This window comes from Lepidochelys kempii, chromosome 21, assembly GCF_965140285.1.
Source record: "Lepidochelys kempii isolate rLepKem1 chromosome 21, rLepKem1.hap1, whole genome shotgun sequence".
NCBI classification, from domain to species: domain Eukaryota; kingdom Metazoa; phylum Chordata; order Testudines; family Cheloniidae; genus Lepidochelys; species Lepidochelys kempii.
Window position 1 is genome coordinate 8,190,914 of NC_136400.1, and position 27,642 is coordinate 8,218,555.

At 43.2% G+C, this 27,642-nt stretch overlaps 2 protein-coding genes across 6 annotated transcripts; both read right to left on the minus strand.

Annotated features, from left to right (window-relative positions):
* Positions 1 to 53: 53 nt before the first annotated feature.
* ZC3H11A (zinc finger CCCH-type containing 11A) lies at positions 54 to 26,993 on the minus strand. 5 transcript variants are annotated; one of them, XM_073320228.2, is made up of 18 exons: positions 26,859 to 26,993; positions 19,057 to 19,109; positions 18,387 to 18,574; positions 17,012 to 17,131; positions 16,138 to 16,261; positions 15,096 to 15,299; positions 14,266 to 14,382; positions 13,082 to 13,165; positions 12,354 to 12,464; positions 11,137 to 11,199; positions 9,017 to 9,109; positions 8,792 to 8,857; positions 7,721 to 8,242; positions 6,395 to 6,474; positions 5,500 to 5,824; positions 4,290 to 4,459; positions 3,745 to 3,812; positions 54 to 2,308 (listed from the first exon to the last, which is right to left on the minus strand). In XM_073320228.2, exons 3-18 carry the CDS (start codon positions 18,438 to 18,440, stop codon positions 2,050 to 2,052), a joined length of 2,460 nt encoding a protein of 819 aa, XP_073176329.1. In that variant the 5' UTR covers positions 18,441 to 18,574; positions 19,057 to 19,109; positions 26,859 to 26,993; the 3' UTR covers positions 54 to 2,049. The 5 variants fall into 5 exon arrangements, with proteins under 5 accessions (XP_073176329.1, XP_073176328.1, XP_073176330.1 ...); XM_073320227.2 differs by having other exon boundaries at positions 26,840 to 26,993; XM_073320229.2 differs by lacking the exon at positions 26,859 to 26,993 and having other exon boundaries at positions 13,085 to 13,165; positions 19,057 to 19,570.
* On the minus strand, positions 19,347 to 26,829 carry ZBED6 (zinc finger BED-type containing 6). The gene has a single exon (XM_073320225.2). The coding sequence runs from the start codon at positions 25,379 to 25,381 to the stop codon at positions 22,223 to 22,225; it is 3,159 nt and encodes a 1,052-aa protein (XP_073176326.1). The 5' UTR covers positions 25,382 to 26,829; the 3' UTR covers positions 19,347 to 22,222.
* Positions 26,994 to 27,642: the final 649 nt, after the last annotated feature.

Sequence of the window (27,642 nt, forward strand, 5' to 3'; positions counted from 1 at the left end):
GCGCCTAATGCCCACCTCTGCATCTTACCCAGCTACACAGAGAACATCTGAAATAAGACTTCCTACATCAGCTTTATTTAAAAACAAGAGTAATGTTTTTCATGAACAGCCCAACTCATGGTGAACATGTAGGATTCAGATTACATGTAAGACAATGCCTTAAATACAAACTAAATAGAAAATGAGAGAATAAAATATTTACAGAAGTAATGGCATACATAAAATTCGGCCTTCGTAGACAGGACTTCTCATCCAGAGAAGGAAGTGAACAAAGCTGACAATGGAACGGAATATTCTGCTTAAACACAGGGAGATAACAAGCAGCAGGGAAAATTTTTTTAGATCACAATCTCTCATACATCTCTCTCTCTCTCTGAAAGTTGCTTCCATTCGTGCACAAGCAACCTGAAGTCTCATTGTGAAAAGTCCTTCAGCAGGATGGAGGGTTGTTGCTTTTCAGCTTCTTTGGGATGAAGCTTCCTGCGTGGTGTCCCTCCTAGAACTATAACAGCAGTTTTTTCAGGAGTGGGCTTTTTAATTTAAAAATTGGTTTTGGTTCAAATCTTCCCTATAAGAACTAAGACATCACAGTGGATTACCAAATCATGTACGTGTTTTCTTCCAAAGACAAAATATTTACAATACAATTAAACTTTTTTTTTTAAGCCTGCCAGCAGCAGAAGCTTGCCACACCTATATCCTCACAGCTCAAAGTCAGAAGGGACTAGCTTGTTGAAAGTTTAAGAAAATAAAAAAAAAAAAATAAAAAAAACTCATGGTCAAAATGAACATAGGTGATGGGAAACACAATACACCCCAATCTCAACCGTTTACTGCGGGGTCACAGCAAGATTCCATGTACACAGTTCAGGCAAATGGACTGTCAAGCACAGAGGAATAGTTTTCCTAACATCCCAACCCCAGGTATGTACTTCCTAAATGATTAGTTCAGGCAGAGGAGGAGGAGGGTGGAATTATAGAGAAATGAAGGGTGAGAAGAAAGAAAGGTATCCACAGGACAGGGGAGGACACAGAGTTTGCTCTGACCACTGTAGAACACTTTTCTAGGACTTGCCTGACTTGACAAATGCTTCTTATTGGCTGAATTCCAGCAAAGTGCTACATCAAATCAGACAAGCCTATACAGCGAATTGGGGTTCAAAGAAAGCTGAAAGTGTTTTCCCATCAGTGCCAGCAGCTACTGCTTTCCAGTAGAAGAAAAGTCAGCAGAAGAAGGAAGAGATTCTTGGAAATGAGAGGCACTTTTAAGACCCATTTTCAATTTACTGATGTGCAGCAGACCATGAGGGCTTACACCACTTGCCCCAGGACCTTATTCAGTCAACAAAAAGTACCAACCCCCCAAGATTTAGTACAGTAGGATTCAAAGGGAGAAAGGCAGTCTTCATGTACTGTATGCTGCTGCTTTCCATACTGATATTGTATTGTCCCTGATAAGTAAAAGGAAGTAAGGCTGGATGGACTAACCCAATCCTGCACCTTTGGCAGTATGTTTGGCCCACATTACTGTAGTAATTATCCTTTTCATTAATTTTCCCTAGAATCTTAAAACAAGAAGATAAGGACAAATACAACTCAAGAGTTGACATAGTAATTCGAGGCCATTCAAGAAAACAAAGCAAAAGAAAGCTTTGAAACACACTCACTGAGTTTTGCACACCTTGCTGAGAAAAACTTTTTTTTTTTTTTTTTTTTTAAAAGCCTTCACAGCCTTGAATCAGTGGAAGAAGTTTATACCCCCAGGCTTTATAGATGGGCTCCAGGATCATTCTGGCCTGAAACTGTGAAGTGCTTTGTCTTCACATATTCAAAATAGCCACGTATGGTAACAGGATGGGTATACAGGTTAACTCTAACCGGCAGGGAAATTAACGACAATTGAGTGCAGATATTGCCAATTTCTACCAGTTCAAGTGTACTTGAAGACTTGTGGCAAAGCCTCATATAGAAGAAAAAGGTTTATCTTGGGTATCCAACAAAATAGAGTTTAAAATGTTTTTTGTTTTAAAAGATAAGTATAAGTCTGGTTCAGCTGTCAATCATTTCAGATAGTTCAAGCAGGAGGTCATCCTCATCTTTTCCTGCATCCAGATCAATCTCTGCTTCCAGTTTGCCTCCAGAGATTTCCCAAATCAGCTTCTCAAAGTCATCTTCTACGGACAAGGGTGCTTTCCCAGCTGCGTTGGAACTCAGCCTGCGGGTCTTTACTGCTGCCTGTGAAGAGGTTGGGCTTGTCATCTCTGATTGAGCCACAGAGGCTGCTTGGCTTCCTATGTGGAGCTCAGGGCTTGGGAGAAGAGAGAGAGAGAGCAATTAGACATTCCTTAATTGAAAGTATCTATTTTGCCAAACACCCTATCTTACTGCAGTGTTACCCCCCCCCACACCTCCAATCCTTTGGAATTGCTGTGTAACTAAGCAGTGGCTGTCCCCGAGTCCAACATAATATTACAGGTACATTCTCAGTTTACAGAGCAACAGCCGTGTTAGTCTGTATTCGCAAAAAGAAAAGGAGTACTTGTGGCACCTTAGAGACTAACCAATTTATTTGAGCATGAGCTTTCGTGAGCTACAGCTCACTTCATCGGATGCATACCGTGGAAACTGCAGCAGACTTTATATACACACAGAGATCATAAAACAATACCTCCTCCCACTCCACTGTCCTGCTGGTAATAGCTTATCTAAAGTGATCATCAAGTTGGGCCATTTCCAACACAAATCCAGGTTCTCTCACCCTCCACCCCCCCCACACACAAACTCACTCTCCTGCTGGTAATAGCCCATCCAAAGTGACAACTCTCTACACAATGTGCATGATAATCAAGGTGGGCCATTTCCTGCACAAATCCAGGTTCTCTCACCCCCTCACCCCCCTCCAAAAAACACACACACAAACTCACTATCCTGCTGGTAATAGCTCATCCAAAGTGACCACTCTCCCTACAATGTGCATGATAATCAAGGTGGGCCATGTCCAGCACAAATCCAGGCTTAGTTTAGGGACCTAGACACAACCATGAGAATTAAACCAATCTTTTTGCTAGATCCCCAAATGCTCTGCCTCCAAAGACAATACACTTACACTAATTTACTAAACTGACTATAAAAATGTGAATGGATAAATTTTGTGAACTGTTTGTTAAAATGGATATCAACTATTTACTTTTTCCATCAAACGTTTGGATGAATTTGGTGCTCTTGACACTAAGAAGCTGACAGCAGTGGATTTTAGTCAGCCCTGATTTGGCCAGGTGCTGCAGAAACTTGTCTCACCCAGCTTTGCGTTATTTTCTTCACCTAATATCCCTCTTCTCTTACAGAGCCTTCTGCTGAGACATGCATTTGGTCACAGAGAATGCCAGCCACTAGTTAGTATTTGAGGAGGAGCCAGCAGGAAAGTCTTCCCCTATCTTCATCCCACTCCTACGCCACCCTCGCCTCTTTCAGGACTCACAGGAATCCAGAAAGATGCTATTGCAAGTGATGCCAATTCACTGACATTAACAAAAACAACTGAAATGTTTTAAAAGATAATCCAAAGGAGAGTTTGCTAAATAGTTAGAAAATTAAAGAAGGGTACGTTGCACCGCTTAACAGGTATATTATAACATTGATGACCTCAAACTCATCTTCCCAAATGTCAGGCAGACACTGTACTGAAGTTTCCTGAAACCCCAGTGACAAAAACCTTTTCTAACAGGAGTAAGTTGCAGACATTACCTGTCTCTGGATTTTGCTCTCTCTGGTACAGTGGCCGGACTATCCTCTGGCAGGGCTAGAACAGTAGTCTGGGAAAAAGCAAGGTGAAAGTTAAGGTACAAAAGTAAAATATTTCTCAGCAGTTTTCCTTTCTTCAGCATAATGCCTGTCCCATCCTTGCACAGCCATATCATCCCTGAGCTCCAGGCCAAAACAAATTTGGGCCTTCCCAGACAAAGCAAGCATAAAACTCGATGCCTATCAAGGGCCTGAAGTCTTCAGCAGTAGTTGACTAGCCACTCTGGAATGCATGTAAGTGGTACGTAGTTCAGTCCACTGAGAAGGCATCTAACTAAGAACATTATAGAAGTGCTGGTACTCATCTAATAAAAGATGGAGGAAGATACATCGAAATCATCCCATGGTATGGTAAGGGACTCAGATCTGGACAGAACTGCATAAGAGAGATAAGACATCCCTATATCTATCCTCTCTTAGGGGCAGGGTGAAACACTTCTGTTCAGGTTTCACCATAGGCTGTCCAGCTTGTAAGCCAGTTTCCTTACCATAGCTGCTTTTTTAGCCGGGAGCTCCTTCAAGTCACTGCTGGTGGTGCTTAGTGGTTTCACAGCTGCTATGGCAGAAGGATGACTTTCAGCCACCTTTCGTTTCAGGGCCTGCTTTGCAGGGGAGATTGTTTTTACGCCTGATGGCTTCACATTCACCTTGGGTTTGGCTGGAACATAAAAGGAAAAGAACGGAAGCTGATTGGTTCCTAGGATTGTTGCAGTTTCCTTCCTCCTCTGTAAAGCCAGCAATGAGTATAAGGCACAGCACCTGGTAACCCCCAATTAACCCTTTGGCAGGTAGTTCGAATACATGTATTCAAAAAAGAACTAGATAAATTCATGGAGGATAGGTCCATCAATGGCTATTAGCCAGGACGGGCAGGACTGCTGTCCCTAGTCTCTGTTTGCCAGAGACTGTTCATTCCCTCTGGGGCACCTGGCATTGGCCACTGTCGGAAGACAGGATACTGGGCTAGATGGACCTTTGGTTTGATCCAGTATGGCCGTTATGTTCTTATGTAGTCAGCAATCTGTAAAAATGCTAATAGACTTACAGCGTCTCATCTTATCAGCTCTAACACATTCCAGAGAAATTCCTTCACCTCCATTAACACAGCCATCTTTGGGGTGGAATGTAGGAGCCGTTGAGCAACACTACCCAACAGTCAGGAATGAATTAGTAAACCAATCAGAAATGAAGGGGAGAATAGAGAGAAAATCTGGACAGCATCGAGATCCTAAGCAACACCACCACTTTTCTAGGGTAACTTTCCTGAAATTTCAGTGTTTACAAATGAAAGCCATTTTCTAGTTATTTAGGGCTCTCGAAGAGGAAAGGGTTAACACGGGCTGGAGCTGGGAGGAAACAGAACAGGCACATTCTGTGTAGGCTTCCTCTCCCACCCACAGCAAGGATCTGCACAACTTGTTACACTATTGTGCCAATGCATCTAACTCCAGACTGGCAGCGTTTCCTTTTACTACTCCATTCTTCTGACTCACGGCTGGCCATTTTGCCAACTGAACGAAATATGCATCATACTGTGCTGCACTTGTGGCGATGACAAAAGTCTAAAGACGACGACACTGGTCATCTTTCCCTGACAATATTGAGCAAAATAACTGAGTGATTTTGGGAACCGATTAAGTGATCGGTCCTTAAAGTTAAATCCCTGCTACAGAAAATACCACACAAAATGACATTCACCTTTAGCCTTTCGCTCCAGAGACTGAGCTGCTTGTTTCACTGGCAGTACTGAACCCTCCGTTCCTGGACTTTCCATCACGGCTTCCTCTGCTTTCACAGTCAGTCTCTTTGTCAGCCGACGAGTTGCCCCAGGTGTCACTGTGGATTCAGGACTTCCAGCCACTGGGCTCTTCTCTTCAATTGTGTCTTCTCCAGGGGACGACACAGCAGGTATTTCCTTCTGGAGCGTCTCCTTCTGCCGTGGCTTCAGCTGCCGCTTCTCCCTCAGGATTTCTTCAGAACTCTTCATTTGAGCCATAGAGTTGCTTGCACTCTCATCTGAAAACTAGAGAAAATAAGCGAGGAACAAGATGAGACAAATCTAGGGAGACTTCATAACAAAAACCTAATCAGCAATTCCTCTGGAGAGGACTCTTGAGCTCCGCACCACCCTAATATCAGTCAGCTGCCTTTTGGCAACCTACATCAAGGTTCACAAACAACCTCACCTTTACTACACAAGTGCAGCCCACAGAGGCTACAAAGTCCCAGCATGGGTTGTCCCCTGATCAAAGCAAAAGACTCTAGCTGAAATCTATTCCATTCTTAGTAGGAGCCCAAGGGAAACACAAGTTGCCAGTGCTGCCCTCAGACAGATTACCTCTGATTACAAAGTCCTGGCTTCTTATTCATTGCTAAGTTTAAATAGCAAGAAATTCAAAGCCATTTGATCATTGCAATGTTGTCTTGAAATGCTATCACAGAAGACAGGACTCTGGATTAATCTCCAGCACTTCGGTGCAGAAATATATAGACACCCCCATTGTATCTGAGGTATGTGCCAAGTCGTGCTGGTAAACAGAATGTGAATATTACTTTTGACACATAGTGATTCCTATATTCTCCAGGGACTCACCTCTGCAGCCTTGTCTGCTGGGCCAATACTGAGGGGCGGAACGCTTGACTCCACCAACTTCTTTTCTTCTCTTCCAGGTGCTTTAAAACATCCCAAACCCACATGTTAATTCCAAGAGTTGAAACACCACAGATCTCCTGAATAGCATTTCACACTATTGGTTTCCAACCTTTTGGGGCAAACGCACCAGTTTAATAGACGAAGAATTTGGCTGCAGCTTGAGCTCTGCAATCTTCCATTCAGTTGTACACTGTAATCATGAGGTTTGGGTTGCGCTACACACCAGAGAACTTTTATTTCCAGCTGACCAAGCACTGAGATGACCCAAAGAGACCCCCATTTAATGTTACATCCGAAAGACGCTTTGTACAGTGTACATGATGTATTGTACGCAGGGAACGAATGAATGAGGCTGTTGTCTGTAGGACCCCTGCCTTATTTGTTGCAGAGGTTGGAAAGTGTATAGTGAATGAGGCAGAGGACTGTAGGATGAAAAAGGAATGGTCTCATGGTTAGGTGGTTGAATGCTGGCCTAGTTAACTGGATTCTATGCCTGCCTCTGCCACAGAGTTCCTGTGTGATGCTGGGCACCTCACTCAAACTAGTGTTAACAGCTGGCTACTAATTGTGTGTTCCCCATTTTCTGCGTGCCCAATATGAGACACCTGTGGTTTGAGACACAAAAATGCTGAACACTCAGACATCAGTGGAATTGTGCTTTGAACATGCAAAGTGGTTGTGTTCCAAAAAAAAAAAAAAAAAAAAAAGCAAGTCCTAGATATTTCAAGTTGGGCACCCAAAATTAGTGGACAATTTTCGCCTTAATCTCTTTCTGTGCCTCAGTTCCCCTGCTGTAAAAAAAAACCCAAAAAACCACACAAACACACCTCCCTATCTCACAAAGGTGTTGTGAAGATCATGAACATTAATGTTCATGAAACACTGACTCCAATATTATTTTGAGAGGATCACAGAAACTCCCAGGAGGGAATGAATTTTGTATTCAGTACAGCGTGTGAGGCCTGAGGCCACACATTCAATATTGCATTTTGTCCTCCACGTTAAATAACTACACATTCACTGAATGAGGCAGGAGCCCCATAGAAGACATAACAAGTGATATGCAGGACAGTCTTTAATTACATATGTACAAAGCAGAAGTAAGGTTGATATCGGCAATCCTGATTCTGGCACTTCCTAACTTTTGACTTTGACAGTCTTCTAGCTGTAATATGTAGTGGAGTGAGTGAATTCTGAGTCAACTGAAAATACTAGCAAAGACAGGGAAACCTGCTGTACTATAGGAATAGCCAAAGCATTTGTTACCTGTCAGCTTTGTAATGCGCAGTAATCTCCTGCCGATGGGAGTAAGCTCAGGTTGCGGTGGCGTATTTAGGGTGTTCTCTCCACTCTGCTGCATCCTCAGGGCTTTCTCCTGCTTGATCTCCTCCAATGTTTTAATGCGCACTTCCCCTATTGACATGGCTTTGCCTGTGGACTGCTCCAGCTGCCCTTTGCTGGCTATAGATGGAGCTGTGGTGTCCTGCTTCTTGGTCTCACTCTCAGTCTTCGGCTTGGTAGGGCTTTCCTCCGCTTTTAGTTTTTCCTCCATTTTTAGCTGCTCTTCCTCCCCCAACTGCCTGTTTTTTTTCTCAGCCAGGACCTCAGAAAACGTTTTGATTCGAATTGTTGGGGAGGGTCTCACCCTTGGATTAGAATCTTCTGTTCTACAAGACTCTTCAGTCTTGGGTTTGGTTTGAGGTTCTCCCCGTTTCTGGCTGGCTTTCTCAAGACGGATTTCCTCTAGTGTTTTCACACGGATCTCACCTGCTTGTTTTGCAGCTCCCTCTGTTGTTACCAAAAGAGGAAAAACCCAAAACATTTAAAGAGAAGACTGACCTGCGCATTGAAAAAAAAATTAAGTAGCCATTTAGGGCCCCCCAAAAAACTGTGATTTTCAGTGTGTCAAAGAGAAAGGAAACCAAATCATAACCTATACTTGTGAACGTGGTTTAGGGAAGCATGTATATCAAATTGTAGGGCACACTCTGATCCCTTTTCTGTAAACAATCCATTACTACTGCGATGACTGCAGCACAAAGGTAGATTTGCCCCATTCTACCACTACTTTGTACCTCCACTGGCATTTCCAATCCCATCTCTTGGTTTCCAATTTCTATTTCACTTGTCTCCAAGCACGTTCCAAACTCTTCTGCTTATAGACAGGTGAGAGAAGCTTGCTGAGGCACAAGTGGAAACAAATTGGCTGTCAAGAGCCAGAACTCTCACGCTGGCAGATACAGGAGTTCTAATGGCTACGAGAAGGGTAATGTAGATTGCTGAGAAATGGCAGGTCCAGGAAAAAGGGAAGCATCAGCTTTAGCAAACAGCTGTTACCTGTCTCCGTGCTAGCCTGCTCAGCTGGCAATCCTAGCCTCTCCTTAAGAGATCTGGGGACTTGAACTGCAAGAACAAACACAAAGCAGTTAGGTGGGCTGCTCCTTTGTCTCTCACATGGTTCCAGGAAATTCAAAGTTATCTTGAGAGGCTTCTTCTAACATACAAAGAACCAAAAGGGAAGTCTGTATGTAACAAACCCAAGGATTTTTTAAGCAGCAGTACCTCTCTTTGGTGCTTTGTCAGTCTTCTCCAGAGATTCAAGCTTCTTTCCAAGCCTGTCAGCAAGGCTACGCTTCAATGGAGGGCCACTTTCATCTGTAAAGCCAAACATGGTGGAAATAAAGTCAACAGCTAATATCTGAACATAATAACAAGAGCTTGTCCATCGGAGGACTTGAAGACAGGGGAGTCGCCTAGAAGCTCTCCTCTCTTTACCTTTCACAGAGTTTAATTTTTTCTGTTTTTATCTTCCAGCTGCTAATATCTGCTATTTCTGCTTCGAAGTTGTAGCTCCCAAATAGCACAATGGTTCTCAGTGGAAGAACCATTTTGAAACCCAAGCAGCAGAAGATAAGGATGTCAGGAGGGTAAGAGGCTCTCTGAGAAATTCCCTTATGAAGCAACTGCCAAATCAAGACGGGGACTCTCATGGTAGAAAGTTCTAAAGCACTTCACAAATTTATAGGGGTTCTCATAATACATTTTTGGTGGCCTCAGAGTTCGGCCACCAATTTTGCTGGGGGGGCGTTCTGACAATTTTTCCTAAAATACTTAACTTTAGGAAAAAACAATAAATATGAACATATACATGTTCAAGTCATTGTAGTTTATGTATATAGAGGTTTTTTGCAGACTCAATAATTAAAAACAATGTACAGTTGTCTCTATTCTTTATTGGACCTAAACAGAATAGAAACACAAATAAGGTGTTTTGCGCATTCTTGTCTTTTGTTGTTGTTGTTTCTTTTGCTTTTTGTTTGCTTTTTTAAAAAGACTTGTTAGCTAGTAAGTCTGCTGCTGAAAAAGGTAATATCTGTATATTTGTTACTATCAATTTCCACAGCAGACTTACTAGCTAGCTGGGGGTCTGTGAAAAGTGATATTAACAAACACACAAATATAAATTTTCACAGCAGACTTACTCAGCCAGTAAGCCCTGGATAAGAGGTGGGTAGGGAGACAGTGGGGACCAGGGGCAATGGTAGGGGGCAGGGGAGGCAGTGGGGGCCAGGAGTGATGTAGGGGGGTGGTGAGCCGAGGGCTGGCACCTGCAGCCAGGGTCCAGGGCTGGAACCCAAAGCCCCATGACTGGAGCCTGCCGCCCGCCACCTCAGGGCTGAACCCCAAGCTTCACTGCCCCACGGAAGGTGGGGAACTCACACCAGCTGCCTGTTCCTCTGGCGTTTGTGGCTCCAGGGGGGATAGTGCCAAACCCCTGCTGATGGCCCTGGGGGAGGGACCACTGCTTTGCACCCCACCCCCATCGCCAGTCACTGCCCAGGAGGCTGTGGTCGTAAGAAAAGCCCCTGGTGGCTGCATGTAGCCACATGGGCTGCATTTGAGAAACGCTGTCCTACAGTACCTGAAACGCAGACATCTTTAAGGAGAAGGGCACTAGAACAATACATTTGCACAAGCCTGGGGGATATGTGAATGCGATATATCTGCTTTGGTGTTTTGGAGGCACCGTATCTCTCTGGTAAAACATACAAGAAGCCACAAGCTCAGGAATTACCAAATAGATGACTTGATGGCTTCTGACTTAAGTTAAAGAAGCAGAGTATGTAAGCAGCTAGAGTACCCACACTGCTTCAGAGTATACACATTGCATAGTGTCAAAAAATTCCCCTTCTTGAGGGTTGCTCAGATAAATATCTACCTATAAACCTTATCCTAAAAGCTTTCTCTTCAAGTTTGGCTGTTCCTAGGGTTTCCCTGCAAATCCTCACCTGTCCCAGTCCCTTGTTCTCCGTTTTCCAGAGAGACACTCCATCCCCTTTCCAACCTGGTTGGAGTTAAGGACCCACCTGTCAGCATGAGTCACAGCAGTAATTAGTCTGCAACCTTATGCAGGGCTGTAGAAACTGCCACCCTGTTACAGACTAGCATTCAGGTAACGGGTAATGAGTCTCATACATATTCATTTTTTCCTGAAACTAAATTCCTATACCTTTATTTTGTTCTATAAAATATTTTTTTGAACCACATTAGCAGAGCTGCATGGAGCCTTACAGCTGTAATGGCAGATGGGTGTTGCAGATTTCAACTTAAGTGCATTACAAGAGCTATGCAGAGGAAGCTGACTCTAGCCAGCATTATTTCTCTAGCCTATGAGTTCTTACCTATGGAGGGTTTCCGTTTTCCCAGTCTCTCCGAGAGACTCAATCGAATTAGAGGCTCCTCACCTTGAACAGTGAAACATAAGCATCTTTAATTTGGAAAAAGCACTAGACATATATAGATACAAAATAATCTCGCCAGTTTACACAAGTGATAGACTCCTATTGTAAATCATGAGATTTTGCCTATTAGCGAGGAAACAAAAATGCAATAATATTGCATCATAAAACATTTTGAGAATTACAATTTGGAAACTTACTAGTAAGTGTACTGTAGTATACTTAGTAAAAATCATAGAATGAGATCTTGCTTCAGCTTTCTGCTATTAAGGCTCTTATAACAAGTGTGCAAGTTACATACTGTGCTGGTTAGGGAGGTTCTCCTACAGTAGAAGTATTCACAAAGTTAAATTTTACTCTTAGAAGCAAGCAAAATGCCTCTTGGGAGCACAACTTCCATATTCGGGTTCTAGTCTACAAGACACTTTGAGGATTTATTCCTTACTAGGATAACCAACTATCAAACAGCAGCGAGTCTCTCTCTGAAAAAAAATGGAACCTCGCATTGTCTTACTCCAGACTACCTCATGAACGCACTCTCCTCCCACCCACGCCCTTCTCTGCTTGTTTAGTGCTGACCCCCTCGCCAGTGCCACAGAGCTTCTCTGTGGCTGCTTCCTTTCATTGGTTCTCCAGTTGTCTCCTGTTTGCACCCATTCATTTCTCTCTCCTTTTGCTATTCTGTTCTGCAGCTATATCGTTGTGCAAACACTTGTCCTGATTCTGCAAATACTTGAGCACATATGTAGCTCTACTCACAGCAGCAGACCCGTTGGGAGTAAAGTCAAGCACATGTTCAAGTGTTTGCAGCATCATGGTCACATTTGGTAACACTGGCTTGTTATGGTTAGCTCGAGCACTTCTCTGTAACCCTTTAATGGTGATGCCCAGATGCTGAATGTCCTGATGCAAAAATCAGAAATCTATATGCTTCACTGAGTACCAGCACTGTCAGAGGTTTTCGATATATCCAGGGACTCTTCCCTCAGGAGAAAACCATGAGTTTTGAAGCTTTAAATAAAGTCTTCAAACACCTTTCGGCACCATCAGTAGCAGATGAATACCATGTTGGCCAGAGAAAGCAAGGACATCTGGACCGACACTACAGTCTAAGGAACCACTAAAATGGAACCAGGGAAGCAGGCAGTAGTTATCATCACCTTGCTTTGCAGATAAGGTTACAGTCCTGATCACCGTCCGTAGGTTTTCCTTTTCCGGACCAGGAATGGTCTGGGATTGGAGTGGATAAACGGAAACTCCAGAGGGGCCTTCTGATCAGAGCAAACAAAAATATATTAAGTTAGCGGGGAAAAAAGTTTATAAAAAGCCACTCCCTTTCCACATGAGGAAAAACAGACAAGAGTTACTTTATTCCCAGCAAACTGATTTTAAATCACTTCAACAAAAACTTTATATGCAAATTGAAATCAAGGCTCAGATCATGCAATTGAGGGTGTGTAAAAACACCTTTATGAACAGACCTCACACTCAAATCAGTTGCATATCTGGGCCAAAAGAGAAGAGTAAATACAAAAGACTGCACAGAATAGTCCTAGCCTACGCTTGGCCAGCTATCCAGATGCTTCAGGGGGGAGAGATACATAATACACAACAGCATGAGAGTATATTCTTGTACCCTTCTCATTTGGACTTTACTCCCTGCTTTAGAGGGCCTGACTAATACGAGAGAGCTTGTGCCATCTGGATTCTGCTTTTAACACCTGAACTATTTTTAAGCCATTTTTTCTGAAAGTAAAAATTATCCCAACAGATTATCCCAACCAAAAAACCCTGCAAGTCAACTTGTGCATTTCCCATGCAGGAAAAACTGTTCTCTCTCTTGAAACAGGAGGGCCACTGAATTTGGGAGGGAGGGAGAGTAACTCACCACCTTGTTTTTGTGATTTTTCCTTCATTTTTTTGGACTTGATTTCTTCAAGTGTTTTTATTCCAAAATTCAAACTGTTGTTATCTGAAAACGCAGAATTGTGAATGAACCCAAAACGTAAAAGCAATGGTGCATATCTATGAATACAGACCAAGCTTCTTAGCATTTACTGCTTTTTCCAAAAAATAAATTAAAAAAAAAAAATCACGAAAAAACAGACATGAAAGAAAAAAAAAAACAGCCTTATGTTCATGGCCACAGAATTTGGGATAGTTTGTAGGTTGCTTGGTCTCACAAAAGAGCAGAAGCTGCATTTTTAAGAATTACCAACATCTGCGCTATTAGTCACTTGGCTTACTTTTAAGAGGGTTTTGTTTGTTTGTTTTTTTAAACAGTGTGGGGAAATCCAGGCTTTGAACTCCCCTTTGGTCTCCTGTGACAGCTAAGTCACAGAGATGCTCACCTTCCAGAGGCATTCTGTGTTCCCATTTCCACCCCTCACCTCACTGTTCTTCCACAATATGCGGCTTTCTGAACTAGCTGCAGTATACTTCTTCAGCTGTCAGAAGATGCTACCGCATAACCATACAAATACCCCCTTTCCCTACAGAACTTCCTTGGTGATGTCTGTTTAAGGAGTAAGAACCTCAAAACTACACCTGCATGGTAATTTAAAGATTTAGGGAGGGATCTTCCGCCATCTTACACTGGTGTAAATCAGGAATAACTCCACTGAAATCAGTGGAGTTACCCAGTCAACATAAGGTGGTCTAGCCTGATGACCTACATGTTAACTCATGGACCACTCCATATGCTCCTAAAGCTAGCAAGATTTAATGTAAGCATTGATTACCAAGATGAATTTTTAAAAAGGTAACCTGAAAAGTCACGCTATCATTGCCTGTTTAAATGGCTTCTGGGATTGCTCAACATAAACCAAAAGCATTTGAAAAAAGAATGAGCTAAGCATTGACTGAGCTATCCTGTTTGTGACCGCAGAAGAGTGGCTGATACCCAAGGATCACCTTACTAAGGAGCTCAGCCAATAGCTAGAATTAAGGATTTTGCCAGGCAAACCACAGGGGTGGTCATTTATTACATTTGACCAACGCCTAACACAATGGGGTCCAAGAGCCAACCTGGCTGTGACCTTCAGGAGCTCCTGCAATATAAACATTAAATACCTTGTTTTGAATTAGCACTGGATTTCCGAGTAGAAATTATCCGCAATCCATTATGGGTTTCTGTAGCTGGCTGCTGAACAGGTGTTTTAGTTTCATCTCCTTCTTCAGAAAGCTGATCTGAAAGGGACAAAATGTTAGTTCACACACAATTAGCATCAGGAATTGGACAAGACTGTGTGCACTTTGGGGCAGGGAAACCAGGAACCTTTTTGTTCTGGTTGCATACAGCAGCTGGCACAATGGAGTCATGGTTCTTGACTGGGGCTTCTAGGTGCAATGGTAATACAAATAACTAATAACCAAATCTCGTGTTTTCAGATATCAGACCATGCACTTACGCAGCACATTTCATCTAAGGGGTGAGTACTCTCTTCATTATGCAAAAGTGGAGGTATTGGAAGGTTAAGGCCAAAATGGCCAGAGTTTTTGGGTACTCAACTTGAGCACCCAACAGCTCCCTCTGACTTCAAACAGTGGCCACTTAAAAAAAGTTGGCCTAAGCGACTTGCCCAAGTATGGCCATGTCAGAACTAAGATCTAGGTCTCGTGACTCAGTTCCTAGCTCTTAATCGCTCGACAAGGCTACTTTCTAGATTGCCTATAAGGGGAATGGTGCTTAAGGATGAAATTCCCTTCCTGTTTCCTTGTACAACAAGAGTTTAGAAAAGCTTTCCTTCAATATTCCAGGTATTGGCCATAGCCCAGTGCAGAATGCTAGACTAGAAACACCACAGGACTGACCATGTAAACTGAAGGTTGATTACTAGGACATAGCAAATGCATCAGTGCTGTATGTATTTATTTAAATATAGGAGCTAAAATCTGCTCACCATCATCATCTTCATCATCATCTGCAGCATTGATTACGACTGGAGGATGAGTGGGGCTGGGGACGTTTTCAGAGTTTTCCACTTTCATCACCCCCCGCAGCTGGGGGGAGGGGTTGGACTGGACAGACAGTTTATTCTGCTGCAGCGAGATCTGGGTCACCTTCACCTCCTCTTCTACACACTCAGTCATACTTGGCAACACAGCTGGAAGAACAGTAGAAACACCTGTAAATTGCCTATTTAAAACCTTGAATCCAACGCTTCATTCACTTCAAAACCTCAATGCATATAAACTTCCAGCCATGCTGAACTTTCCTTCACTATGAGAGAAGAGACTCCGCTCAGTATGGCTATGCCAGGTGAGAGCGCATGGATGTTTGGCTATTATTTTTACAGCCCCACAAAGCTATATCTCTTCGCACCGATTGAAAGGTTGAGTGAGATGAGGGTAGCCTAAAACAGAAGGAAAATATTAATAAAAAAGGGAGAGAAGCAGCTAAGCATAAAAAAATTGGGTGAAATCTCCACTGCTATTCATTTCAGCCTTGACTACAGCTGGAGGCCCATTTCTTGTGCTCAGGATCAGCAGCTGGCTGGTACAAGTCACCTGTTGTACAGCACCGATGCTGCTATATAAGTAACAAATTTACTTCATATTTTGATAATATCAAGGCTTCTTGTCTCACAAAGAAAAACTGACCAAGGTGGGGGATACTTTGACTATTGGGCCAACAAGTTTTAATATCGACCTCAAGAGACAGTATTTGTTTTTTAATAAAGCAAATAATGTAATATTTGATGCAGTGGTCTCGACATTGGTTTTTAAATAAGTATTTTTGACATTTTAGGTCAGACCAGTGTTCCATTTGAAACCATTACAGATTTTAATTTCTATCATGAACAATTGAGCTGCCTTTGTTTTTCAACTACCAATAGCAGGAGCACTCGGAAATATCTGTGCAAGTAAAAGTCCAGAGGTCAATTCTACAAGCCTTCAGGGATTTGGGAAGAATTGCCAAAGGAGAAAAATGAAACAACTCACTTTTGCTTGGAGGTAGAAAGAGTCCATCAACGTAGCGTCCCTTGTTGTGATGGAAAGCGCAATTTAATTTCTTACAGCCAACTGGCTGGTTCTCCCAATAGCAAGGGATCTCACTGCGTTTTTTCTTCAGACAGACAAAACAAAGACCCACATTAAAGTCACCTTGGAAAAGCTACAGAGTCATGCAGTTATCAGATGGCATCCAAGTGGCACAGAACTCTCACAGAACAATCACAATGCAATATTATGACTTCAGTTCACAGGTCAAACATGTCATAAAGATAAAATATTTCAATATACCATTAGGACATCACCTCATAACTGAAACAAAAATCCGATCTAGTGCTCTGGGCACATATACAATCTTTACAAAAACTATGAAAATGACAATTTTGCATCTGTTTGTCACTACACTTCCTCTTTCCTTTCTCCGCTTTCCAGCCTATCCTAGCCCCCGACAAAAACTGTGTAGAAAACTGGAGAAGTCAGAGATGGAAAAGACACATTAATCACATCTAGTTCATCTCCCAAAGGGCCAGTGCAGGATTATTCCCGAGTGCTAGGGCCACCGCAATTTTAAGTAATACAACCAATGTGACTACTGCCACTTCCACTGAAGAGACTATTCCAGTGTCTAGTAGGTATCACAGCAAGGAGTTGTTTTTCTAACAAGCTTAAATTTTCTTAAAATTCATCCCTTTACTTTGATCAGTGGAGGCCAGTGTTGCTTAGAGCAGGCAAAACTGATACATAAAAGCGAACCCACTCTATGCTCTTTGCTTGCTACTGTAAATTATCACTCCAATTCAAAGCAAATTACGAGCACCAGATAAAAAGCACGGTCTGAAAACGTACTTGCAAAATGAACACTTACATCAATCTCCATATGCCTAAACCTGCAGATACTCCTGAAGCAGCGCCCTTCCTGCCAGAGTGTGCAGACAGTCTCGTTTCCGAGTGCAGCTTCACAGTGACGAAAGGGACAACCATCCCCCTATGCAAATGGGACAAAAGCAAATAAGAGGTTGCAATCTGAAAAACCCAGATACAAAGACAGCTGTAAAAGTGGGACTTTCTGACTGAAGGAAAAAGGCTCAGTGACTGAACTGATCCTAGTGTGGGGGAATGGAAAGGCAGATGAATCAAGAAGAAGAAACGGAGCAATGGATGAGATGTGCATTCTCAGGAAGGCAGAAATAATTAATTCTATGGAAACATTTTGAAAGGTCCTTCCTGACATTATTTTAAACCACTGTCTTAACATCAGACAAACACTTTAGAGGTGGCCACGATGAAACAAGTCAGGATATACTGTGGATGCGATACAAGAACAAGATAAATCAATAACCACTTCATTAAAAAAAAAAAACACACAAAAATTATTAACATCTACATCCCTATTCCCTACAGCCAACCTCAACCATCTTACTGTTGCATTTACACTTGATAGAATTCTGTTTACTGTATCATCCTTAAGAGCTATAGTTATTAGTGTTAAATTTTAAATTGAGCTATTTGTGCCACATTAAGAAATTCAAAAATTAGGCAGCAATCAACATGGGGTGGGCCAAGCACGATGCCTGCAGCTCTTGAAAAACGGCATGCCATTGCAAAAATAGAAACTCCCCTCCTGCCACAAAAAAAGGCACAAATGTTTCTGCATCTGTTCATTGGCCTTAGTCAGGTCTATAACTTCTGGATCTTATTTATTTAACAATGAAACAGCATACAGAGTAGACACAATAGGATATGGATTTTTTTTTCATAGCTGGTTCATTGGGCCCAATAAGCAATAGTTAGCTCTAAAGAGAAGCAGAATGGTTTAGCTGACTGAAGGAGTCAGGCGCTCGAGTTCCAATCCATCACTGACATTGACTTCCTCCACAGCTTGGGCAAGTTGCTTCAATTCCATGTCTTGATTTACCTATCTTTACAAGGAGTTAATGCCAACATCACAAGCAATTCGTAGGGATTAGCAACTAACTGTTTGAAAAGTGTTAATCAGTATTACTGCTTGATAAAAACAGGAGGAGGGGTAAAGATTAATTCTCTACACAGATGACCTTGCATTATTTTTCTACCTTGAAATTTATTGCTTTCCATAACAGATGGCTAGGTGTAATAAAACAAGACTGGAAAACAGGATATGAAACCAGCTAGGACATTTCAGGATAGATTCTACTTTCAAATCTAACTATGAGACATGTATTAAATTATCTGAGAAACTCTGTTCATCTCAGTTGTCTTACCTTGGTACACGTGGAATAGAAATAGAAGTAGCAATCATCTCCTTGTTTAGACATGCTGGACAGATTGTTAGAACAAGCTTAAGTTATCAGGGTTATTGCTCCGCACAGACTTCTTCCTCTCTTAGTGAAAATGGGCTTCACCCGTTCTTCTTCAGACGTGATCAGTGAAATCTTCTTTAAAAAGTAACCTTGGAGAAGGTGGTTTGAGGGGAATTTTAAAATAAAAAAATCAGATCATCATCAAGTGACAAGTAACTTTCCCTCTTTCTTGCACCAATGCCATTTAATGAGTTTGAAGGGACAGTGTTAACTTGACTACCTTGAAACCGATCAGTTCCAAAAAAACAAAACAAAAAACTCCCCAGTTCTGAAGTACTTTCAAATCATGAGTTTTCTCTGTGGTTTAAAATAAAATAATGATTTTTCTATGTCCTTATTGACATTAAAAAGTTTTATTCACATAGAACAAACTGTGCTCCATACAGAGGTAAGTGCAGGATGGGAGGCCTACCTCTGAAGGAATGAATTGTGTCTGGGAAATATCTCTGGATGATTAACTATTGTTATAAGTAATATTCTCTTAAAAAAAAATACAGCTTCAGTTATGAGCCCTCCCTCCCCACCCCTACGCTATACCAAGGGGAAATTAGACATCTATAGCTTAACATACCTGGATAACCTCGGCAAGAACGTTGGTCTTCAAAGACTTCCAATTAATTTCTCCTGTAGGCCGAACCAACACTCAATCCGTGAATTAATAATAAAGGGATAGAAAGAATTTTCTCCTCACATTGCCAAGGAAATCTCATCCACAATTCAGACACAGGCTGTGCTTTTAAACATCTTACAACTACTGGAGGAAGCAAGTCCATTCAAATACTCTCTGTCAGACTGGAGACAGCGAGGGTTAGTTAGCTCTTCAAAAAACAGTTCATTTAAAGATGAACTTGTGAGTCAAAGTGGCTGCAAAAATGAAGATCCATCTTCCACAGCCGGACAGTTTAAATTTTTTTTTTTTTAATTTAAAACTCAATAAGTTCCAATTTCTGGTCTTCAAGATTTCTTCACCTATTAAGAAAACACAAAAACCTTCCCCCATCTTTATTACCTGTATAGCAAAAACATACTTGTATGTATAAACATACATATGTATATACATATATACAAATGTGTTTATACACACACACCAATATATTCAAATGTGGTAATAAAAATGATATATTTGGGCTATTTGTCACTTAAGTGACATCATAAATGCATCATAAAGTGTCTCAATTTGGGGGGGAAAGCAAAAATTGAGGGGTTATAAAAAGTGTCACAAATACACTTTCAGGCCAATGCTTTATAATATGGGCAAGTTTGGATTGGGCACATAAATATACACATGTATGTACATGCATACAGTATATCCATATTTATACAAAGTATGCATAGTCTGATATCCATATTGTAAAGAACAACTTGTAGCTCTGATCAGATATTTAAAGTTGCAATCAAGTGCAGAAACACAGCAGTTCTAGAATACAGCAAGCTGTAAGAAGCAGAGAAACACTCAGTTTTGAAGAGGCACAGCTGCATGAGACACAATTTGGAAATATTTTAATTTTGATTTTTGGAAACCAATTTTAATTTATTTGATTTTTTCAAATACTACTGGTTTGTGACCATATACTGTTCCCTGGTACATATATCCACCATTATCCATCGCTGTGAGATGGCAAAGGTCTGAAAGGATGGCTTGGGTCCAATTCTTAGCAGCCAATGACTTTGACACCATAAGGAGCCTAAAGGTGTTTCCAGTTACCACAAACAGTTTAATTTCACTGTGAAATGAGACATTTCAGTTTTCTTATTTTTACTGAATGCCATAAAACCTGCCTTTTTGACCATTAGATCTAAACGTAAGAGATTCCAGTTCCTGTGTCATTAAAAGTGCTGAGAGACACAAGGTGGGTGAGGTAATGTCTTTTCTTGGACCAGCTTCTGTTGGTGAGAGAATTTGGTCCAATAAAAGATATGACCTCACCCACTTTGTCTCTCTAATATCCTGGGATTGACACGACTTCAACAACACTGCCTACATTAAAAACACTGAAACATTTCTCTGGTAATTCTCTTCCAATTCTACCTTAGAAGAAATTGAATGAAATAGTTCTTACAAATTAACAATAAAAGATCAGACCTTTTATTCTCACGCACTAGTGAATTTTTCCAGGATTTTTTTTTTTTTGGGTGGGGGGGGGAGAAGAGGGGGAGAAAAGAGAGGAAGTTTCCATAAATCTAAAATAATGAGAGGAAATGTTGGGTTCTTGTATTAGTTATCAGTTTTAAACTCTTAACAAGGGGAATTAAAAAAAGGTAAGAATCAATCTCTGTCCTTCCCTTAGTATCTAAATAATTACTCACTTTTGACTTTTGTTGCCTTTACAACTGGATTTTGTATCCCTGGTAACTTTTGTCTACCTGTATCTAACTACACTAATGTTCCCTCAGTGTGCAATTAACATACATTAGATACAGGGAAGTTTTGCCATATTCACTTTCACTAATATCCTCCAGAATTCAATGCAATTTCAAAGTGTGAAATGCCTCCACATAAACCAAAACTTATTTCTTGGCAAGTAACGGACAATGCCTCCTGGTCTGTCTGATAACGTGCTATTTTTGATTATTTCTTTCAATGCATTTGCATATTACCTTCCATACTTTGGCACATACTTAGTACTTTACACACAGTCCAGGGTTTGAATTAGCCTCACTGAAATTATACTACTAAGCAACTCAGGTCTCTCAGTTCTATACAAGCACCACAATGAAAAAATGTTAACACAGAACCTAGACTTTAAAAAAATTAAAAAAAAAAATGTTTTAAACAACTTTAGTCAGAACAGCAATTTAAATATTACAGAAAATCAACTGAGCTAACCCCTTAAAGCTTAAAATAAGTGAACAACTCTGGCGCACTCAGCAAGCTTGCATCAGAAATTGATTAAGAACTTCAAAGCCAATCAAATCCCGAGAATAACACTGGTGTTCACATTGAGATTGAGCTGTGGTTTGCATTGTAATTTCATTTTGTACAGGAGCTTAGTTATATCAAAACAATCATTCGAGACCAGCGAGAAGAAATAAAAGGCGGGGGTCACACACTTCACCCTCACTAAAGGAAGACAAGAATACAGTGAACATTTGCCCAGTTCATTTTAGAGCCCTGTCTTTCTCAACACTGAAAAACTATGCAAGTCACTCATCCATCTTTTCAGTTAGCCAGCCAGCATTAGTCCATGGCCTTTCAACAGTATGCTGGGGTTATGGGGGAGAGAAGTCCAGAGAGGGAACATCTTTATACCTTAATAGGTGTCATTAAGGAGCATTATTCAGTGAGTGCTGCCAGCACCATGCTTATCAACTACAAACACCTACCTCGTGCTCTTTATGATTTTAAAGCATGAATCCTATTTTGCTCTCTCTTTATTATTGACCTGTTTTTGTATATTTATTTTTATTTAAAAAAATATTTTCATTAATATTTATATTAAAAAACCTAGGTGGTGTTTATTAGGACAATGTGATTAGGACAATCTGAACACAAGATCAAATTTTAATCCCACTTTTCGCACTAAGTCAGGTGTCAGTTTTCTGGTCTACAAAATGGACATAATGCTTAATTTACCTACTTCATGGGGGCATTTGGAGGATGTTGTAAAATGCTCTTGAGATGGAAAGCACAAGAAGTGCTAGATATTAACAACCGTACAAGAACAGTATATAGCAGCACAAGTCCCAGCACTTCAAATGGTCCAGAGCGCGGAACAAACTGAAGCTGCCAACACTGGCTAAAACATCTCATCCTCGCTACTCTGAGTGATCTCATCCTCTGTGTCAAAGCCCAAGGCCAGAGTGGAATAGTCATAATTAATAGTTTTTAAGTTCATTTTAAGGAACATTAACTGTTCAATATTGTCAAAACCTGGACTAGCAGAGTGTTCTGAAACGAGGTGTCTGGCTGTGCTGAAGACACATTCAGAGTGCAGACTACAGGGTGGGCAGCTGAGATACTGAATAGCTACTCGGGTTAATGCAGGCCATCTTCTCAGCTTCCCCTGCCAGTAAGTCAGGGGGTCATCTTTAACTGTTATCCCTGAAGACTCATCTTGAAAGTACTCTTCTACTACTGCTGCAGCTGATGGGCACAACAGCCTCTTCTTGCCTATTAAAGCTGCACCACTCGAAGAGAAGCCACTGAAGGGATTTGAACCAGAGTAATCTTCCTTAAGGTGAAGAGCACAAGGATCGGTTCCTATAAGGGATGAATGGCCTGATAGTTCCGTAGCTTCCAAGGAGCAACCCTCCACCGAAGTGCACATATACTCAGATACTACTTCAATAAGGATCTGTTTATAGCTTATCAAGTCAGTACCTTGAGGAAGGAATTCTTCTAAATTGTCTTTAAAGCAGGGATCTAATAAAGTGGCCAAGATACAATGCTCAGAACCGAGCACAGCGCTCAGTCGGGAGTCAGTTTCGAGCCTTAGAGACAAGTCATCCACCAGCCCGAGAGCTACAGTGGCACCTTTGATTTGAAAGTCTTTTCGCATGTTCTGCAGAGTCAAAAGCAGGCGGCGAACTAATGGCAGTACATGACTAAGACCTGCAGTGCACATGCTCACTTCCTGAGTGGCTTCTTCAAACGGCTCAAGGATATCACACACGTGAGCCATCAGACACCACTGAAATGAGGTGAGGATGACCCCATCCACCCTCCCCACATGGTGTTGCATGGAATAGTCATGCACTGCCTTCTGCTGCTCTAAAAGTCGCCTCAGCATATAAAAGGTGGAGGTCCACTGGGTGGCTACCTCCTGCTTCAAGTTGTGCTGTGGAAGATGGTTTGCATGCTGGAACTCCTGCAAAATTTGACGGGCCTTGACAGAATGATTAAAATGATGGCAAATCTCTCGAGCAGCTACTAACATGCTCCTCGTGCTTTTGTGCTCACAGAGTAAGTCCTGAATTACTAAACTTAAACAATGAATAAAGCATGGCACTTGGGTAAAGTCTCCATCTCTCACTGCATGCACAACATTAGCAGTGTTGTCAGAAACTATGAAGCCAGGGGTGAGGGAATTGGGGGAAAGCCACACACCGATTTGGTAATTTAGTTCTTGTAAAATACTGGCTGCTGCATAATCTTTAGCAAAGCCAGTTACACAAAGAGCTGCCTGCTTCCTACAACTGGGAGTTTTGCTGGCACTGTGAGAGGAAGACAACAGCATTTCAAAAGACACCCAATGTGCCATCACTGTCAGATAGTCCGTGGTTGGTTCATGGGTCCACATGTCAATGGTTAAGTGAACTTTTTTGCACTCAGCTTTCTCCAGAGCCATGAAAACCTTTTCTCTCACAACATTGTATAACCGGGGCACAGCCTTTGTGGAAAAGTAAGTTCTAGAAGGCAGCTGATAGCCTGGTGCCACTATCTTCATGAATCTCTGAAAAGCAGGGGTAGAAAAAAATGAGTAGGGTTGCATATCCTCAATAATCAATTCTGTAATAGCCCTATTTATCTGCTGTGCAACTGGAATTTCGTGGTATTTAATTTTCTTCTCAGTAGCGGATGTTTGAGAGTCTTGCGGAGTCCCAAAGTTGGGACTTATGACCTTTCTTTTACCAAGCACTGGCTTAGGAGATAAAGTTGGCGCATGGACACCCAGGCCTTGAGATGTTAAACTGTAACTGGCTGTAAGTTTATCCCTCCGAGACGAGAAATAGCTTGAAAAGCTTCTGGGACAGAGAAGTGACAAGTCCATCTCCCTAGGACCAACAGAAAAATCCTCTACTGTTTCCTCATCTACACCGTTACCAATAGTGCCATTCCATTGGCTGGCCATGGCCCAGTGTACAGGATGCATGGCCTGCAGATGCCGTTGCAGCGTGGATGTGCCCAGGTGAGTGCCTGGCCTGCCTCGGCTGACACTCTTTTTACAGACATTACAAACCGCCCTGCAGGTATACTGAGGATCAACGTAGAAGAAGTTCCAGACGGCTGACGTCTTGGTCCTGGTTCCTGGCATCAGGACGCGTTTGACCGTATTGCTTTCAATGAGAAAACTCTCTCTGTCTTCTCCAGATGCACCAGAAACGACTATTGCTGCGGCTGCACTGGCTGCGGTCGTTGCACCTGTGGGACCCACATCTTTGGCAAATTTTTTGGAAAGTTCTGGCTTTCCTGGGTATAACTCATGAACCTGCAGTCCTTTCTTTCTTCTTTTTTTGCTGGAAAACTGGCTCAGTGCCTCTTCCACACTGTCGCTGTGAAAGTGAACACTGGGAATATATTCCAAACTCCCATTGCTGCTCAAACTGCTAAATCTGCTGTCAGGGGAGATTGGGGACACAGGCACATTAAAGGTATATTCCTCCTCCCCTGCGCTGCTTCCACCAGTAGCACTTATTTTATTAGCCATGGCCCAGTACACAGAATGCTTTGCTTGGAGATGCCGCTGAAGCGTCGACGTGCCAAGGTGGGTGCCTGGCTTGCCACGGCTCACGCTTTTTTTACAGAGGTTGCAGATGGCACGACAGGGGTACTGGGGATCAACGTGGAAGAAGTTCCACACGATGGAAGTCTTTGCTCTCGTACCAGGCAATAGAACCCGTCTTACTGTATTGCTCTCGATAAAGAAGCTCTCTCCATCTTGCTCAGAAGCACCAGGTATGACTACTGCAGCTGCAGCACCTGCCGGTCCCAGATCTTTAACAAACTTTTTAGACAGCACCAGTTTTTTATGGCGTGGCTTTCGCTTAGTCCGCAACCCCTTCTTTCCTTTATGTTTGGCAGGTTGCTCCACCCCTTCTGCCACCACCTTATCATCGTCGTCAGTGCCAGAATGGGCACTGGGAATAAATTCCAGACTGCCCGCACTATTAAAACTGCTGCATCTACTGCTGGGGGAGACAGGGGAGACTGGCACACTGAAAGAATATGCACTCATTCTCTATTTCCAAAATTTATGCCAGAACTGAGAGTAATTTTACCATGGAAATATTGACAACTGATCTTGCCGCCCACTTAAGTGATCTTTTCTTGAGTGTCTGTAGCAGTCAACTTCCTCTTGAACCAGTTGCTTGAACGGGTACTATTTTAAGAGGAAAAGGGACAGAAGGAAGTACCTCTACACCAACTTTTTCCTGAAATGCTCAGGTATCCAGCCCCAAATTTAGTACCATCTATTAAGCCTAACTGGTTGTATACACATCCAACTTAATTGCATGCCATAGCGGTAGTTCCAAGTTCCCTTGTTTCAAAATTAACTCTTCCCAGGATATTTCATTTTTATAATCAAATAACACAGCAGTCTATTCTGAAAATAAGGTGCACAGCTCAATCCCCGAGTGCAATGTGCACTCGTGCACCCCAAAGCACCAGTTTTGGGAATGATTTTCCGAGTCCACATACTGATCGGTATGGTATGAGGCACTATTTTCGTATTTTCATTCTCAATTAAAAATCAAAGCTGATGGGAAGGGCTTTGTGGTTTGGTTGGTTTTAGACGGCCACGGCCAATATCACCAATAATCTGATTTTGTGTTTTTTGTTTTGTTTTGTTTTTAAACGAGCTAAAGAAGAATTTAAGTCAGCTACTGGGTGCATCCAGAGTTAGTTTAGATCCTGATTTCAATCCCTTTGGGGGCACTGCTGTGTGCAGCCCGCAAAACTATGACTTGACGGCAGGCTCCTTGTCAGTCCCACCAGAAACGGGAAGCACGGCCTTTCAACTCTGAAGACCTTTTTGTTCTAAAGGGAGCCACCTGCACTGGAATCTTCTCTTTGCTCCACTTGACATCTGGGGCTGACCCAGGGACTCTCCTACCCCAGGAGGCCACAGGGTGCTTGGGGATGGGAAGCGAGGGGGGGAATATTCTTCACTCAAAACCTACCGTGCCCAAGGCAGGAGAGGGACAGAGCCCTGGCAGTCCCAGGGGGCCTGGCACAGGAGGGAAGAGGAGGAAACTCCCTCTGCAGCTTTCCCTAAGGGCTGCCCCTGGAGCTGGACCCAGGGATCCGTCAATTTCAGCCGGAAGTGGGGGCGGTCTCCCCCGACTCTCCCTCTTTTCCAGGGCGGGGGTGGATTTACCCCTGCGTCGGGGCCCCCCCGCCGCGGCTCTCTAGGGCGCTTGGCCCCAGGCCGTGGGGGCGGGAGGCCGGCTCCCCCCTCCAGCGGCTCTCTCGGGGGGCCCTGCTCCCCCGCCGCGGGCTGGCTAGCGAGGGGACCCCTCCTCCCCGTGCAGGCCCAGGGCGCGGGGCCTGGGCCCGGGGAAGGAAAAGGCGCGGAGGGGGCGGCCAGGGGAGGCTCCCCGGGGCCGGGGAGCAGGGGGGGGGCCCGGCCTCAGCCCCGGGGGCTGGTGAGGGGCCGCCCCCGGCCCGGGTTCGATTAACGGGCTCTAGTTACCGGCGAGCGGGGACTTTACCGAATCCCAAGGAGCGGTCGCCTCCGCTCCGCTGGCGCCTCTGTCTCCGGACCGGGGGCAAAGCTCGGGCCACCCGCCGCCGCCGTCGCTGCCGCTGCCAGCCTCAAAGATGGCACCCAACACCAACATACGGGCACTCGACCCGCCCGCAACTAACATGGCGGCCGGCGCGGCTGCGGCTGCGCCTGCCCTCGCCAAACGACTCCCAGCCTGCAGTGCGGCCCCGGCGAAACGGCGTCGTCGATGCATGCTGGGGGATGTAGTCTCCACGAGCTAGGTCAGAACACCGTGGCGCAGTGCATGCTGGGATCGGTAGGCCCCACGGTCGGGGAGCGGGGACAGGGATGCTGGAGCATTGCATGCTGGGGCTTGTAGGCTGCCTGGGAGTATGGCATGCTGGGCTCTGTAAAGTAGGCCGCTGACCCAGTTTGTACTTAGGCTGCCTGGGCAATTGCAATGGAGAGCATCCAGAAATGGGCGTGCATTTTAAATGGGCACTGAGCCTCCATTCTGAAAATAGTGTGGCCCTTAATTAACGACGATTGCTGCACCATTGCTGCCTCTCACCGTTGGATGGTGAGTCTCCGTAAAGCCCCAGCCCTTGGGGTCATGTGATTATTTTTAACATAAGTTTCTAGTCCTTGTGTTTGTGGCGAAAAGCTTGTAAATGTTCAGCCCCAAAGGCTCAGACAAGAGAAGACAAATATCAGGGACCCAAACAATTATTATTTTAAAAATCTCATGATTCTGAAGTGGAGGCTGAGCTCTGATTTTTAGATGTTTG

Coding starts and splice junctions, on each gene's coding strand:
- ZC3H11A (XM_073320228.2), bottom strand. CDS start 18,440: ATGTCTAAACAAGGAGATGATTGCTACTTCTATTTCTATTCCACGTGT. Junction 14,383..15,095: donor TGATGATGAAGATGATGATG/GTGAGCAGATTT, acceptor TGTCCCTTTCAG/ATCAGCTTTCTGAAGAAGGA. Junction 6,475..7,720: donor GCGCATTACAAAGCTGACAG/GTAACAAATGCT, acceptor GATGTTTTAAAG/CACCTGGAAGAGAAGAAAAG.
- ZBED6 (XM_073320225.2), bottom strand. CDS start 25,381: ATGAGTGCATATTCTTTCAGTGTGCCAGTCTCCCCTGTCTCCCCCAGC.